The 18,209-nt window shown below is 48.2% G+C and overlaps 1 protein-coding gene across 6 annotated transcripts in view; it reads right to left on the bottom strand.

The window, feature by feature from the left end:
• LOC117218597 (protein Skeletor, isoforms B/C) overlaps window positions 1–18,209 on the bottom strand; it is a 109,467-nt gene that overhangs the window by 77,998 nt on the left and 13,260 nt on the right. For 2 of the 6 annotated variants that reach the window (XM_033467109.2, XM_033467118.2), the window contains exons 1-2: window positions 1,430–1,537; window positions 367–554 (exon numbers count right to left, since the gene is read on the bottom strand). In XM_033467109.2, the coding sequence (XP_033323000.2) occupies window positions 367–439 (73 nt within the window). In that variant the 5' untranslated portion in view covers window positions 440–554; window positions 1,430–1,537. The other 4 variants (XM_033467115.2, XM_033467112.2, XM_033467114.2 and 1 more) reach the window with 3 other exon arrangements.

The raw sequence follows: 18,209 nt of genomic DNA, 5'->3' as shown, positions 1-18,209 counted from the left end.
AAGATTGTAACTCTGTTTCGCGAGGATGCATTTATTAACCGTTTGCACTCGAGACTGTTTTAACTGCAAAATGAAGACATTCGTTTCAATCTACAGTATTTCCATTCGGTATGATTGTTTTTATTTGACGCATACGAAATTGAACGTGTACGCTCATAGAAGACTTCTATTATTCGACGATTTATCGAATATACAGACAAATTTAATAACGTGAAAATCCTGTTGAAAATGGTACAGCAATTTTTAGCGTCGCCTCAGAATCGGCCCTCGAGTGCAAAGGGTTAAACGCATCGTTGACCGGCAATTTTACAACGAGAACGCGAGTTGACTCCGGTCATCGATGCGTTAACGTTTAAATTGACTTACAAAAGTGTGACAGGGAGCAGACGAACAAAAGCAGGACAAGTCCGGAAACGAGTCGCAGTGGCGTCGCATCCATTTTTCGGTTCCAGCTCCGGTTGGCCCGAGTCCTCTTCTCTTCCTCTTACCGTCGACGACGCGGAGGATGGCACATGTATACACACACGAACCACACGCGCGCACTTATGTCCGATCTGGAAATTCGAAAGGAACACTGTTTCAAGCTACGGCGTACCATGGGAGCCCCGGCTGTATCCCCCAACTTTTCGGCCCAGTCCCTTCCTCTTTCGATCGCCGGCGTCCTAGCTGTCGCGATCAGGGAATCGGCTCGCTTCTCTCTTTTTACAGCGATCGTATCGCGGTCTCCTTGAGAACGTTTCATCCGGGAAACGCGACAAGGTGAATTCCCCCACCAGGATTTCGTGAGCGTGGCTGCGTTGTATCGGACCTTCCGGCCGTGAACGGGTTAAATTTAAAGCTCTACGGAGAAATCTGATCTCGAACCTTTCGGTCGATTCGTTTCTCGACGGTTGAATTCGCGATCTTTGGAAAACTGATTCGAACTCGTAGCTCGAGGATTCGATGGATACATTGAAAAAGCGAGGAAGTATGAAGTAAAGGATTGTTTAGCGGGTGCAAGCAGTAGATAAAATTTGCGAAGCACGAGGCAAGCGAGATCGTAACGATTGGACTGCGGATCTTTGCGAAAGATGAAAATTGCCGAAGCCAATTGTACAGAGCAAAAATAAAGATCGCTTCGTTTAGCGATTTTGATAAGCCGAAAACGGTGCAATGCGCCGTTATTGAATTCTCTCGATGTCTTCGGAATTTTATATTTCGTCCACTCGTTTCTATAAATCCGCAGTTTAGCAACGACGAGAATAACGAGAGTTGCGAGAAATGCAGCTAATTATATTTCGCGGGAGAGATCGGTGCTAAACGGGCGACGCGAGGAAAGCGACAAAGAAAGAGAAAGAGAGAGAGAGAGAGAGAGAGAGAGAGAGAGAGAGAAAGTAGAACCAATATTTATCGGTAAATAAAATCTCGTGCACAAGCTGGAGAAACTAACCGAAGCGAATTGTGTTAACACTCGAATCGACCAAGGAACTCCCGAGGAAAGCCGTGTTTCGTCGGACGTGTTGACTATTGACCGAGACAGTCGAGACTGAACAGAAATTTACCGGCGACCGTTCGCGGTGTGGCACACCTTTCCCTGCAGCACGAAAAAACAATCCCTCGGTACAGGCCACGAGACCTTGGATTCTTGCCGAATGCGCTCGCACTTTCTATCCGCGCGCCGAACCTTATTGAACGTCGGCCTCGCGCCGACAGCGAACGATTTCGAACCAGCCGTCGAACACCGAGGGACCCTAAACGTGCTCGAAACTTGCCGGCAAACTCCTTTCAACGATTTCGAATGCGATAGTGAGCCGCGATAGAGCCGAGCAGCGAGCAGTCGGAGCGATGCTCTTTCCATCGCTCCTCAAAATTCTCGGTTTCGCCGGGATTCGAGGCAACCCTCGGAATCTTCGATGTCTGACCCGATTCGTTGGTTATCCCTTAGGACGATGGGACATCTGGCAATTTCCAAGAATATTTATTAGACCGCAAAATAAAAATTGTCTGTACGGATTGGAAAATTCAGAAGCTGCACAGTCATTTATTTCTGTTCTTGATCATTTTTGCGAGTCGAGCATAAAAATTTCTATTACGTGATTATTCTTAGTATTATTTAAATTAATTACTTCTTTCTGCAATAAATTTTTAGATATAGATAAGTTATATTTTGTTCAATATTTATATTACGAATATTAATAAATCTATATTCTATTATTAATGATCTACTGCCACGGCATCTTTGAATTCTTTAAATGTTTTCATTGTTCTCACTTATTTTTATCATTGATCCAAATCCGCAGTCTAGTAATTACAATCATTTTGATAATAATGTACATCGTATAGCCTTTTGCGCAGAGACGAGTCAGCGGTAACTGTACATAATACACGATGATCACGGTGTGCAGATAAAGAGAACATTATCTCGAAAAGAATCTCGCCTTACAATACCGTACCCGATTTGCGATCAAGATATGGAACAGAGTCTGCTAAATACGTATATTTATCTTATAAATTCGCATTTTCTTAACAACGCCTAGCCAGCAGAGCAAATGTACACACACACACACATCAAATATAAATATTCACCCTTGTCTACGAAGCTGCTAACAACAAAGAAGTTCTAATCGGCATTACAGTAAAATAAATAATGTACTCTTTACATTTACTATCTCGTCTCAACGAAGAAAGTATAGGAAACTTTAATAATCAAGGTAAAAGTTCAAAGAAGCTATCCAAGTTTTATAAAACGAGCGAATCGTTGACTCCATTTTTTCCAACTCGATCTACCCTTTAACAAAGACGAGACAAGATACGATCTCTCGAACGAGTTTTCCGCTGCAACAGAATTCGAGGAACAAGGCGGCGATAAGTTCGCTCGACGATTTCAGATTGCGAAATCTCGGTGCGCGACATTATCGAGAACGGTAACGGAGAGCTAACCGTGGTTCGGAGCGGCGCGTGCGAACGCACAATAATTCTCGCAGGGAAAAATGGCGGCCCGCGAAAACCCGTTTGCAGCCGGTTCTTACGGAAACCGAGGAATCCGCGGGTTTCGGCGCCGACCCGCAGCGTTTTCGGTGACGAAACGCGGCTCTCGTCCGAGCAAATTACGGCGCGGCAAGACGATAATAAATCGACGCTGGCTAACGCGCGCCGCGAAAGTTTCACTTCGCTCGTGCACGCTCCGCGCGTATCATATGCAGGACCCGACCGGTCGGTGTAGAGAGCGAACAAACAATTAAAATGCGATCGGCGCGGCTGCGGCGAAGTTCATTCACGTGCCGCGTCCTTAATTGCCTCCTCTTTCAGCGAAGCCGATCGACGACGAGGAGGACCACGCGGACCGTTCGAAACCCGAAGATTCGACGTACCAGCGTGCACGATGGACGCTCGTGAATGGAGCTTCGTAGTTAAAACCGAGGTAGACTTATTCGTTCACCGAGCTCAGGTTTTCCTGCCCTCTTTCAACGAACTGCCGATATTACTGTGACCGATATCGTTCAATTCTACCGAATCTGTCGCGAGCATGTCGACGCTTCGATCGCCAAGTTTCGAGATTAATTCGTATAGCGCCATAATTGGATATTTTAACCGTTCGAGTCCCAAGCAGCGCGATCGCGCTGTTCGGATCTTGCGTCGCGATCAAACTTTAGCGACGCACATACATCGCACAGCTGCTTTTTCTAATTCTTTTTTCTTTTCGTTGCGTTTGTCAATCTCGATGAGCGCTATCGCGCCGCTAGGTTCTCTTCGCGATCAATTAAGACAAGCGCTATCACGCTGTGTTCGCCACTTTTCGATCGTGTTTTCCGAACAACCCCTGGGACTCAAACGGTTAATAACTGTCCCTAGAACTTGTAAGCTGCTGGAGAGCAAAATAAAAAATTCCTACACTAAACGCCGATATTCTAGTTTCAATTTCATCCGCGAAACGATCTTCCGAGATCTCGCGATCAAAACTTGGAGTCGTTGTTCCCACTTCGAAATTGACGTTCCCCGGGAGATAATCGGTTCGTCGGCACGACGATTTCCGTGGAAAAGCACAGGGCGACGCGTGTCCACCGCGATCGTCCCGGTGAGAAAACAGAAACGAATCGACCCGAGCGCGCGCCATCTTCCGCGTACATCGAACATGGGGATGAAAACGCGAGCGACGCGTGACAGCGAGCAGCCGCGCGGAAAGTTCAATCCGTAGAAACCACTGGGGGTGCGAGGAGGTTTTATCGGCGTCGAATTAGTTGGCAATCGCGCGTTCATAACGACAACCGTCGACGGTTGCTCTAGATTTTCCGCGTCGTCGACCGCGGCAGTCACTTTCCACCAGCGATTCGCCCGGGGTGCATTTCCGACGGTCACGCGCAACCCTAACTCGAACTTCGACTCGACCTAGAGCCTCCGGGCCGGAGAGACGTCTCCTCTAATACGTCTAGTCGAAGCGACTTCCAACGCGGTCTTGCCTCGATTACCGATTAGTTACCTGGCGCCTGCACTCCCTTCACCCCTCATTCTGTATCCTCGGCTCGGCGATCATACCCCCAGCGATTCGAACCACACGAGGTCACAGGTTGCAGCGGCGTAGACACTCTCGCGAGGTCGCGGGAACTCTAGGGACCCGAGAGAGAATTCGCCGCGATTCGAAACGATTCGATGCGAGTCGACGGGTCGCGAGGGGGTCGGACGAGGGTTCGGACGCGGGGGTATACACGAGGAGGCGATCGCGAGAGCAGGTCGGAGGATCGGGCCAGAGGTCGGGGACAGAGGACCGGGACGGAGGCACGACGACGGAGGTGTACGGGAACGATCTGGGCGACGCAGGGTGCGAAACTGGCCTTGGGGCTGTTGGGTCACTTCGGGATTCGCTAACCTGTTCAGCTACGCTGGGCGCAGCGCGGCGCGGCTGAGAGAGCTGGGAGAGCCCGTGCTAAGCTCGCACGCTCGCACCACGGGTGCGTGGAGCGCGCGTTTTCGGACGTGGAAGGACTAACTGGGGGTTACGCACGCAGCGTACGAGCCTCCGGGACATGTATTGGCGGCCAGGCAAGCTCCACCTATCGCGTGACAGAGTGGGAGGGCTCAGGGACGACCTCGAGCTTGCGCCCTCGGCAGACGCTGCGCTCCAAGCACAACCCCTTCCTTGGCTTTTTCCCAACTTTCGAGCTTGCGGTGCACCCCCTCCCCTGCCCGCCCGACCTCCTCCTCTCGCCGTCGCTCTCCCGCTCTCCTGCTCTCTCTCGGCCCGGTCTCTCCTCTCGCTCCTCGCTCGCCCCGCAAACCCGCCGGAACCCACCACCCAACGTAGTCACCATTACCGACGCCGGTTCTGCGCCCAATCTCACCCCACCCTGGATACCTGAAGAGCTCTGCCGCCGCTAGCGATGGGACCAATACCCTCGCGACGACTTATCGATACCTGCGAGACATCCACGATTGTTATCTCGCGGTATCCGATACGAGACTGACCCCGTGGAAAAGTTTCCCCGCAGCCTGACGAGTTCAAAGTTTCGATCCGCTGTGTTACCGCTGCCCGAACAGAACCGACCGAAAATTTCGTCGACCACGACGGTCGTGGCATAGAGTCGTGTTGATCGCGATTCTCGGCGAGAAAGACGAGTTCGTTTACCTTTCGATAACCGTAACGTTTCGATCCGTTACTACCGCCTCGACGGAACTGGCCACTGGTTGGACAACGACGACGTTTTCTACCCTCGTCGTTCGTCGCGGCGAACGATTAACACTTTCGTCGAGAAGAACGAATTCGCTGGGATTCGAGGAACTGCTAAATTTCGATCTGCTGCTACTACTACCACTACTACTATCACGGTTGACCAGAAATTCTACCTCGATCGTTGATCAAAAGTGACGATTAACCCATTTGATCGAGCTTAACGAGTTCGCTCGCCTTTCGGAAGCGACCATTTTCTTTGTAATTCCTGGAGCGAATCGGTCGGTGATTTCTACAGTGGCCGAGGTCTCCGCGACTAACCTTCGAACAAGTCTCGAGTTCATTTTTAACGAAACTTAGAAATGTTCTATCTGAACTGATCTCTTAATAGATAGCTCGAATCATTAGCCACTCGTATTAGATTCAATAAAAAGCTCTTGCGTTGATCTTAATATCAGGGCTCTGGTCTCGATACATCCCAAGCTCTAAACGCGACTAATATGTATATACTATAGTAATAATATGTACTATTCTATAACAATGGCAAGATCGGATCGATTTAAACTTCGTTCAATTTCTGTGATTTCTACTCTCTACTCTCAATAAGAAGCTTTTACGTTGATCTTAATATCAGGGCTCTGTTCTCGATACATCCCAAGCTCTAAACGCGACTAATATGTATATACTATAGTAATAATATGTACTATTCTATAACAATGGCAAGATCGGATCGATTTAAACTTCGTTCAATTTCTGTGATTTCTACTCTCTACTCTCAATAAGAAGCTTTTACGTTGATCTTAATATCAGGGCTCTGTTCTCGATACATCCCAAGCTCTAAACGCGACTAATATATATATATACTATACTAATATGTACTATTCTATAACAATGGCAAGATCGGATCGATTCAAACTTCGTACAATTTCTATGATTTCTACGTATATGCTTGAGCAAAGAAGTTTATCCAAGTAAGAAGTTCGCGTGGAAACATTTTTATAATATCGAAAATCGTAGAAAAGAAAAAATCAGAATAGTCAGATCGATAGTTCTAGCGTTAAAGAGGTAAGCTCGAAGAGAGATGTAAAAGAATAACAGACGCGTAACAATTTGAGCAAATCTAGCCATGGCTGCCGCTAAGAACACCGAAAACGTCCACCGATACGAGGGTTAATTGCCCAATGCTTTGGCGAACTTTAAAACGTTGTTTCAACCGTTTTATGGGCGGAGTCTGTAGACCGGTAGCCGAGGTCACTGATTTTGAACTTTTATCGAAATTTGGGGCGGCTTCGACCGAGGCCCACGCAGTCCGTAAAACACTGGCGATGGAAGACGTCGCGCCTACGTCGACTCGGAATTTTGGCCGCCTACGTTGCCGCTGATAGGTCACAGTTCAGAGAAAGGACGAATCGGGATAGATTAGAATGCGAGAGGAGTCGTGCCAAGTGGACGTGGATCCGAGAGAAACTGGTTCACCGACGAATTCGTTGATACCGTGTACGATCGGCTGTTTCTCGTACATTTTAATCGTTAACTTTGCGTTTAAGACGTTCGTTGGTATATACAACGATACTCACACATATATACTCACACATACACATGTCTACATAGGGACAATAAATACAGGTACAAGCCCGAGCTTCATAAATGCAGGTACAAGCCCGAGCTTCTCGGGGAAACGCGTATACATTAGGACTCGCATTTACCTGGAATTTAACTAAAGGAATAGTATAAAAAGGACTGCACGTTCCAGTGCAAGACACTTCCCAGAGAACTACAGAGGTGTTCATCAGCCTGGAAGAGACGATCAGTCAGACAGTATCTCCGCGACTTCGCATACAGTTGCTCTTCTTCACATAAAGTACATTTTATATCCGCTAGGTGCTTTTTTAATCACTGTATTATATTTTTAATATTATAGTATATAATATAAATATAATATTATATTATATATTATAATATATATTATAATTATAATAAATATAATATTATAGTATTATATTTTTATATTATAAAGAATTACAAATACCAACACAAATAAATTCGGTCTTCTCACTTTCGTGAAGCAGTACATGCCAGTTAATATTACTGCTTAGTAGGTTTTTTGATCACTGTATTATATTTGTATTGCATTATTAGCAAATAAACTATTACAAATTCCAACAACGTCGATAAGACGTATTAAATTTCCTTCATTAAAAGTATAATCGAAAGAACAGCAAAATGAAATATCTCTTATACGATAGAAATACGAAGTTAATCGTGCCCGAACACGAAACAAAGGCACAGCAATTCGTCGCCCCACGGTAACCTGTGCGGCTCATCGAGAGAGTTAGCTCGTATATCACCGGTTCGAGGAGGCTCGTCGCATTCGATTGGACGAGTTCGGAAGTAGATCGAAAGTAGATCGGAAGTTATAGTCGGGCGTAGATCGAATTAATTTCGCAACAGTTTCGAGAATTCGACCCGTCGAGCCCGAAGGTGGCCCGAAGCGGGCCCGTGTTTCCAGGCCAGATGGAAGCTCGTTCCGCGAAATAAAGTTTCGAGAGTCAGCTCGCCGCTGAATGGAGGATCTTCCGAAGGGAAGATCGTCGCTTTCGCTAGTCAGACGTGGACGAATTTTGGACTAGGAGCGAGAACGGACCGCAAGCACGTCGAGGATTCCGGCCGGGGTAGCCGGAAGCGAGGTCAGGCCGGGCCGGAGGGGGGTGCGGAGGGGGATCCCTTTGCAGTCGGAACTGCAGCTCGTGCCTTCTTGTAATAAACCGCGGTCGGCGCTGCTTCCGACCGTTTCCAACCGTGTCGGTTCCTTAGTTCCTGCCGTTCCTCCCCCGATCCGTTGCCACCCCCGCGGTCCTCGCGCCCCGCGACCCCGGTGTCTTGTGTTCTTAGCCGGCTCCGTAGCCTTTAACGAATGTAATACGATTTCGTTGTCCCGGCAAAGAATTCGAAATCAGCTCAACGGCTTTATCCGTTTCCCCGGTCGCGTCGGTTTACGCGGTGAAGGGGCGCGCAGGTGCTGGTCAACAGGGGTGGAAATTACACGAAGGAAACAGAAACGAACGAGGGGGACGGATCGAAGATCGAGTGGAAAATTGTAATTGCGATCGGTTCGAGAGGGAAACGGTGTCTACCTCGTCCGGAGAAAAAGCTTCGCTGAAAAATGTTAACCGAAGCGCTACGCGTTCCAAAACGCCGCGAGTCCGCCGACCAGACGCTTCGAGAAAATCGATCTGCTTTCTTGATCGTCTGTATTTCAGTGTCGATTTTGTCGACTTTTTTCTTCTGTGAACATAACTTCGAATAGAATTTTCGTATCGCTTTGAATTGTATTCGAAGAAATTTGAGTAAACGGAAAACGATTACGTCAGCCGGTACAAGCAAGTTGCATAAATAACATTTTTGAAAATTTTGCTTTGCGTCTTAAAATGTAATCCTATATATTCCAAAATATTAAAAAGACGAGTGAAGTAAATTATTAATTAACTCCAAATTACCTTAACAATAGATATAGTCGGTGAACCATACACATGTTAATAGTTATACATATGTATAGCAACGCTACCTGTTTCTCGCAACGAGAAAAATGTTATTTACGCCACTGTGATTCCAACCGAAACGAGTGGCGTGTACTTTGTAAGAACGATACCATTGATTTTACCCAGACCCCGTGCTAATTTCCTTACAATTTATGCTCGAATTAAGTAATTCATTTAATCAGTTCCAGTGAAAAAGTCTGCATAATTTCAAGAATTTAAAACTGAAAAATATGGAACCGGCCATTTCACGATAGACAGGTAGATCAGTCGATAGTTAAAAAGCGAGCTCGTTCCGCATTGCAATCCACGGCTTCAATTTCTCAATCGATTTTCAATTGGCGCGGATCGATTTGTCTATCGGTGCTGTTGTATCGTCTTCGGATCGTTGGTCGAATCGCGCTCTATTCGACCGTAAGCGTTCGAATTTTTAATCGCGTTAGCATCGCCGGATACGAGCAGCCCCGATCGCTCGGTAACTCGTTAACGGCAGCAAAGTTCGAAATGAAATTTTTCAGCCGCGGCCGAAAACGCGTGCCGGAAGCGGCGCGAGCATCCGTGACGCAGACATTCGACCTGATTACCGGCGGAGCTCGTTGCCCCCGCGCGGGCACGGATCGAGTGGTTGTTTGTGCTCGAATAGCTCCGTGTAATAACGATTCCGTCGACTAGCAAATTGCGGGTTGATTAATCGCCGCGGCCAATTAGCAACGCGCTCGGTCGACGGAAAATGTTCCCGAGGATAATAATAAGTAGAGCGTCGGGGGGTCTCTCGCGGCGGGACTCCATCGGCCGGAACGCGTCCGCTTCGGGAGCGTGTTTTCCGCGCGATACCGCGCGCGTGGCCCGTTTTCCTCGGCTCGTTTGCGCGTGCTTTAACCGGGAGCGTGTCCGGGAACAACCGATGAGTCTCGTGGTCGATGAAATTGTTGCTTTTACCGCGACCCAAAGCCGCGCCGAGCCGCGCCGTTCCGTACGGTACACGGTTCCGCGCCACCATTTTACTTTTCCCACCGTCCCTCGGGGAGCTCGCGATCGGCCAGCCGATTAATCGATGCTAATTTATGCGGGACAAATAGAGCGCGCCGCTATAAAACCGATTGATTTAGCGAACGATCCGCGCCGTTCGCTCCAAGCTGTACGACTTTCCTTCGCGAAAATTCTGCATAATTTCGTGTCTCGAGTCGCTGTCGAAGAAGCTTTCCGAGAGGTTCCGGAGACCTTACGAAGATTCTGCAAGCTTTCAAAGGGCTCGGGAATTTCTTCCGAAGCTCGGTGGCCCCTTCGAGGGTCGATGAGAAGCGCGATAGCGATCGAATCATCCTTCGCAGGTTCCAAGAGCCCTAATCTTCTGTGTAGGTCTATCAGCCTTGCAAAGGTTTCGGAAAATGTCTGAAGAACTTGGAGATTTTCGCAAGATTCTACCAGCTTATAGAGTCCTCGAGAAAAATGTGAACGTTTAGCGAGTCTCGAAGAATCCATTGGGAGATCTCGGAGTCCCTTTCGAAAGTTCCAGGAAACTCGAGAATTTCATCCGAAGCTCGGTGGTGCCTTCAAGGGTCGACGAGAACCGCGATAGCGATTGAACCATCCTTCACAGGTTCCAAGAGCTCTAATCTTCTCTGTAGGTCTATCAGCCTTGCAAAGGTTTCGGAAAATGTCCGTAGAACTTGGAGACTTACGGAAGATTCTGCCAGCTTATAGAGTCCCTGAGAAAATTATGAACATTTAGCGAGTCTCGTAGAATCCGTTGGGAGATCTCGGAGTCCCTATCGAAAGTTCCAGAAAATGTCTCTAGAACCTAGAGTCTTCTAGGTGGCTTCGAAGAGAACCGCGATAGCGATCGAATCGTCCTTCGCAGGTTCCAAGAGCCCCAATCTTCTGTGTAGGTCTATCAGCCTTGCAAAGGTTTCGGAAAATGTCCGTAGAACTTGGAGACTTTCGGAAGATTCTGCCAGCTCATAGAGTCCTCGAGAAAATTATAAACATTTAGCGAGTCTCGAAAAATCCATCGGGAGATCTCGGAGTCCCTTTCGAAAGTTCCAGAAAATGTCTCTACTAGAACCTAGAGCCTTCCAGGCGGCTTCGCTGGGCTATGGAGCTCCTCGAAAATCCGAAGCCTTCGTCGAGTCTCTCGACGTCTCAAAACAGTCCCGACGATCTCGCAGAAGAATCCCTTGGCAATTTAAAATTCAGCCTTGTCCCTTCTTACGTCGCACGAACGAATCCACCCCACCACTTTCTCCTCGCGGAGGAAACGAGAGAGATCGACGCGGATCGCGCATGGATAGAGAGGACAGAGGACGGAACGGGGGGGTGGTCGGATACGTTATTACTTTTTGCCACGCGCGAAACCGATACGGACAGCGTGGAGATGATGATGCGATTTCCTCCTGGCGGAAACGAATTTACGAAACCTCCGAATAACCGGCTCGCGGGGAATAGAGGAACTGCCGGTTTTATCGATGTACAGTCGGTCGTGCGAGAATTTCCTGCGACTCGGTGGCGGGGGAACGAGCCGGTCGATTGGCTGAGCGAGAAAGTTGCCGCGATCGTGGTACTGTCTTACCGCTGGTAATCAAATTATGTAAACGAAGTTCGATGAGAGAACTTCGCCTCGAAATTCGCCCCTGCTCCTTATGGCTTGACGCACAATTTACGAAACGAATGTAAATCGACAAACGTAAATTCACCGCGTTACTTGCCGGGTTAATCGCGTTGGCCCTGACGTGATCGTCGGCTCTATTTTCTCGATCCCGTGTCAGCTATGCAACATTTTTCGCGGCAATTTGGTTGGCAACGACATGGCAGAGAGAGAAAGAGAGAGAGAGAGAGTCTTAACCCTCGCAAAACGGTGGCTACGTCTGTCTTGACCCGGAGCATTTATTGGGTTGTCCGAAAAGTTCGTGCCGATTTTCGGTAGGTAGCGTGAGAGACCTGACCGAATATATCACAATTATTGAAAACAAATGACATGTGTACATATTCTAAAAGAGATAACTTCAGCCATATTTGGAAAAAAGCTTGGCTACGATTCGTTAATTTTTATCAGTTTTGTACGCCTTAGAATATGGTGGCAAACAAAGTGCATCATAGGCATTTAATGCTTTTCTTTTTCCGAAAGGGCAAAAATGCCACACAAGCGGCAAACAAGATATGCGTTGTTTATGGCGAGGATGCTGTAGCCGAAAGAACTGCGCGGAAGTGGTTTGCTCGGTTTAAAGCTGGAAATTTCGACCTTGAAGATCAAGAACGCCCAGGTAGGCCGTCCACCACAGACGAAGATACGATTAGAACAGAAATCGAGAATAACCCACGCTCAACATTACGTCGATTAGCAGGAATGCTAAATAAATCAAAATCAACCATCCACGATCGTACTGCGAAGCTTGGCTCCAATATTTAAATGAGCTGCGTTTTAATTTTCCTAAAAAATCGGCACGAACTTGCCGGACAACCCAATAAATCGTTCGTTCAATTACTCGATTTTCCTTTTTTCTCGATTTTTCCGATTTTTACTCGATTTTTCCGAACTATAGCGTTCGGCAAATTATAGCAATCCGTATAGATCGACGGACAAAGAGGAAATCCTGTGCCTCTTTTCGCGATACAAGTAGTCGCATAGTTCCTTCGTAAAAAAAAAATACCAAAAAACGCCTGTTAGACTAAAATCCTGCCTTGATACGCGGTTTCCGTTTGGACTCGAAACGAATTCACGGCAGGGTGTCTTTGACGGAACGCGCGCCCGGTGTCTTTCTTCAGGGGTTCATTAGCACGGTGTCGTCCATTAGATCTCGTCCGACAAAAACTATCCGCAGCTCCAACTTGCTGATACTCGATACCGTTCCGTGCCGAATGCAGTCGTCGGGATCCCTTTGCCGGCGTTCGAGTCCAAGAAGCAGTCAAAGTGCAAAGGCTCCGCAGGGACGTCTCTCGCAGCGTTAGACTCCGCGAAACTCGGTCTCCGAGGTCTCCGTCAAAGTGCAGCGCGAGAAAAAAAAAATTGAAAGTTGTCTCAGCAGCGGTCGGACGGAGCTCCCGTTAGATTGGATAACCCCTTTCGCCGGAGCTTTAAATATTTTTCGAGCAATTGTAGCCCCCGACGAGCGGCGGCCAAAGTTTTCATTTCCTCGGGATCGATCAGAGTATTTTGGTGGCAGGACGATGTGCAAGCCATCCTATATATATATACATGTATATATATGTATATACTATATATGTACATATATATATGTATATATGTATATATTCCAGCGAGCCAGGAATTGCATTTCTCATTGAAATACCGCCATATTTCCACCGCGGCAATGCGTTACGTGCGCGGAGCTGACTAAGATCTGCAATTCAACTCGGTCCCGCTAAGAAGCAAATCGCGCGGCGCAACTTTCGGTGAGTCGAATCGGAAATAATGCGAGAAACGAGACTCGCTCCGACACGACCGTTCTATCGGAGGTTTTAGCATTCCGGTGACAAATCTCTCGTACCGATCCGCGAGCACTCCGCGTTCCTCGGGCAATCTACTTTTATATCGGCTGTCCATATTCGTTCGGATCGAATCCTGCGAGAAATGCTACCCCCGTTTCGCGACCGTGTCCTCAAAATTCTTTTGTCCAACGGCTGCGTCGAGCGAAACCGTCTCCGTTTCCGAACCCCGAAGCGCGAAATCTCGAACAGCCGAATCTCGGTCCGGAGCATCTCGCGGCGAAAGGAAGCGAATTCTCCTCGCGGCTGCATTCCTATCTCGACGGGCCGCGAGATCGAGGCATACAGGGTGTCCCAAAAATGTATGGTAATCCGGAAACAGCGGATTCCTCGGATCGTTTGAAGCAGCTTCTTCCTTTACAAAAATGTTCTCCGAGGCACCGTTAACGAGTTATCAACGAAAAACAGTGACCAATAAGAATCGAGTACGGCTGACGCGAGGCGGCCCAGCCAACCAGCGCGCGAAGCCCAGTTCCGCTCGTTGGCTCGGTCGCCTCGCGCCAGCCGAACTCGCCTCTCATTGGTCACTGTTTTTTGTAAAGGAAAAAGTTGCTTCGAACGACCCGAGGAACCCGCCACTTTCGGATTGCGAGACATTTTTGGGACACCCTGCAGTTTCCCGTTTTTTCCAGAGGACGCGCGAACACCGGGAAGGATTGCTGCCGTTTGGGCGATTCCGCTCCGGAGTCCTCTTTCCCGGCGAAACGTCGGGCGAACTCTAAACCGATGCGACGTTCCGTTGCGCGGGGGCACAAAGGTCGCGCCTCATTTCCTCCCGCGCGCAGGAATATCATTTTCGAAGCGTCCTCTCGCGCGGGCGGTTCGGAAATCGCGCGGCAAAAAAGCGGCGAAGCTCCGAGATAGAGAAGCGAGCCGCGGTCGCCGGCGTCGACGTCGCGTCGCGTCGCGCCGCGACTCCGAGAACTCGCGGAAAAAAGAGGATGGACTGCCAGCCAGAAGTAAATAAGACAAAGGGCTCGCGGCAGGGCGCGAGGGGGCCTCGCGCGTGTCGGTGCGCTGCTGTCGGTATGTGTGCGCCGAGAAAGATGAGAGAAAGAGAGAAAGAGAGAGAGCGAGAGAGAGAGGGAGAGAGAGCTTTTCAAGGGAGCGACGTGTGCGCGCGGGAAACGCGGGAGCTCGTATGCCGGCTGGCTGCGGACAAAAGCGCGGCTCGAGCTTTTTTAATTGTGTCCCTCCTACACCTGCTACCCCGACTGCCATTCAACCCCGCCCTACGATCCACCACCCCTCTCCGTCCCCTTCCCCCTCCATTCCCCGCGACACCTTTCCACGTGGCCCCATTATTTTTTTGCCGTCCTTCCGTGAATCGGCTCGGTTTTATCGGAGTATCGCTCGACTTACCCCCCAAGGACGTATCGTACGCGAAACCGGGACGTTTCCACGGATTCCGTCGACGGAGCGGACGCGCGCGAATCGTCAAGATAGAATTTTATTTTCCATAAACGTGCCGTTTACCAACAGCGATAGGCGGAACGCATCCTAGAGCCACCTAGACGCTTCGGCGACCCCCTTTCTCTCTATCTTCGGCTGCGATACCTTTGTCTCCTGGCTATTGCTATCGGGCTCGCTAGGTCTGATTTTATTCGACGATTCGGCGGAGTTCGAACGGAGTTCTCGTGCTGCAGCCTTTCGATCGAAAGAACTTGCGTACACCGCAAGTTCTGACAGGGAAATTTTTCGCTTAGTCCCTCGATGTCTGCACAGAAATCTCTTACGTTTGCGATAATACGCGAGAACGTCTTCCATTAAAAAGAAAAAAACTTTGATTTGAAAAGACAATTATACAGGGTGTCTCAAAAATGTCACGCAATCCGAAAGTGGCAGGTTCCTCGGGTCGTTTGAAGCAACTTCTTTCTTTACAAAAATGTTCTCCGAGGCAACGTTAACGAGTTATTAACGAAAAACAGTGACCAATGAGAGGCGAGCTCGGCTGACGCGAGGCGACCGAGCCAATGAGCGGAACTGGGCTTCGCGCGCTGGTCGGCTGGACCGCCTCGCGTCAGCCGTACTCGATTCTTATTGGTCACTGTTTTTCCTTAATAACTCGTCAATGGTGCCTCGGAGAACATTTTTGTAAAGAAAGAAGTTGCTTCAAACGATCCGAGGAACCTGCCACTTTCGGATTGCGAGACATTTTTGGCACACCCTGTAGGGAGACAATGTATCTATAAGACAAGAGAGGGACAATATGTCTATAAGACAATTATTAAACTGATTTAAGCGTATCGCATAAAGATCCCGAGGCTGGATTATCAGTTTCTTTTGGACATTTGCAAAATGTAATTGAATGACCTGCCTTAATAACACCCTTCGATCTCTGGATAAGAATATCCCTGCATTCGCAACGCGCAAAAATGTCTTCCGTCGGAGAAAACTCTTCGATTCGAAATAAAATTGCGAAAGCTGGTGCCAGCCGTGTCGCATAAAGATCTCGACGCCGGATATCAGTTTCGCATTTCGCAAAAACGCGAGGCAACGGCTGTCCGGCCGTATTGGCCGGTGATATTCCTCGATCGGGAAAAGTGAAACAATGACGTTCGGTCCGGAAGCGGACGTCGATCGGTGGACGGTGACGTTGACGGGTTCGTTAAAATCAAGAGCGTTCCATCTGCTTTCAATCAGTCCGTGATTTAATTAGATAAATCTCATTATCGAGCAGCAACAGGATACACGGACTGAAACGTCCATAGACGTCTAGTGAAATCAATCATCCGGGTGTAATCCCCGTGTTTCGGTTAACCGATACAACGTCCTTCGACGTCAAAAATCACGGGTTTCACGGTTACAATGGAACAACAACGGAGGGGACGGTCTCGCGAAACTGCCAACGGTCTTCCCTCTGTCTCTCTGCAGCGTCATAGTTTTCAGGGGGCTCGCGAAAAATTGCATAAAGGAAACGCGATCGCAATTCTCGCATTCTTCCCTTCGAAATTTCTGCCGGTTAGTCGCTCGCGCACCGGGGGCGAGCATTATGGCGGAAGTTTAATATCTTCCCTTCGGCCGGCGCCAGTCTTTTGAAGTCGCTCACGGGCGGCACGTGGCCACTGTATTTGTGTAACAGACTGCAGACAATATAGCTAACCAAATATTTCAGTCGATCGGGAGCTCCCGCGGATCCTGCTCCTCGCCAAAGGCAGCATTGTTCATTTAATTCCTCTCTGAGAAAATAAGAGCGGAACTAACACGTTCGTTCGACTCCTGTTTGCCTTCGGACGACTACTCTTTGATCGAACTCACCGTGAGAAAATATTTTCCGACAATTTTTCAACGATCCACCTCCCGTTTACCTTGCGAACTTACGATTAAGCCGGGACACCACCCTTGCGATAAAACTTTTTAAAAAAAATTGTAAAACGAAGCTGAAACTTACATTTACATCCACTTCGCAAGATTGTGTATTTTATTTATTAACTACCCTTGACTACGGCAGGCTTTGAGACGCGTGAAGGTGTCATTTTCCAGCAGGACAATGCTAGGCCGCACACGTCTTTGTCCACTCGGCAAAAATTCATGGATATTGGTTGGGAATTCACGTTACACCCACCATATAGCTCTGATCTCGCGCCATCGGATTACCACTTATTTCGACCCCTGGACAACTCCCTTCGTGGTAAAACTTTTAACGACGATGACGCTGTAAAATCTCACTTAACTCAGTTTTTGGCCGAAAAGGATCAGACTTTCTACGAGCGTGGAATTTTCAAGTTGTCCGAGAGATGGCAAAAGGTCATCGAACAAAATGGAAAATACATTACAGATTAAACTTCGTTCCAAGTAAAAAAATTTTTTATTTCATTGAACAAATCGGCAATTACTTAGTTGCCAACCCAATATTATGCCGGCGTCAAACAAAGGAATCATATCTGAGATCTGCGGACGACATAGTGTTAAGAACAGCGTAGACTTGTCGGACGACCGATCGAGAGCCGATACATTAAGAAAATCAAGCTAGCGCGATCCGTAACGAGGATCGCGACGATTCGCATCGATCCCGCTCATTATTCTTAATTGCGGGCCATTAGAAGGAGCCGCCGTTAATTCGTACACAGGTGGACGCGGGTAAAGGGACACGCGAGTACGAGCCGAAGGGACGGGCCCCGGTATTAAAAAGATAATTAAGAAGCCAGAGAGACAATGAACGTCCCAATCAAAATTCAAGGCAGACAGCATTGTGCCGCGGCCTTGCACTCCGTTCCCTTTTCCTTCTCTCCTGGCTCATCGTAAATGAGCGCGTTCCTCTCGCCATTAAGGTGTCCGGCGTGATTCTTTCGAGTGGCCGATCACACGAAATTTTAGCGAAAACACTTTACCCTGTTTTTTCGTTTAATTTAACGCTAAACCTACCATGGCGGTCAAAATGGCCGGTTCCACATTTTTTATTTAAACATTTTCGGTATTCTAGAGCTATTTTCGTAGGAAATGATGGAATAAATTTCTTCATTCAAGCAGACATTATTATAAACATGGTAACACGTCTAAATAAATTCAGTCTTGTAATTCTTATAAAGCAACACGCGTCAGTCGCTTTT

The sequence above is a fragment of the Megalopta genalis genome, chromosome 7 (assembly GCF_051020955.1).
Source record: "Megalopta genalis isolate 19385.01 chromosome 7, iyMegGena1_principal, whole genome shotgun sequence".
Lineage (NCBI taxonomy): Eukaryota > Metazoa > Arthropoda > Insecta > Hymenoptera > Halictidae > Megalopta > Megalopta genalis.
Note: the sequence above shows the minus strand (reverse complement) of the source record. Positions and strands in the feature narration are given on the sequence as shown.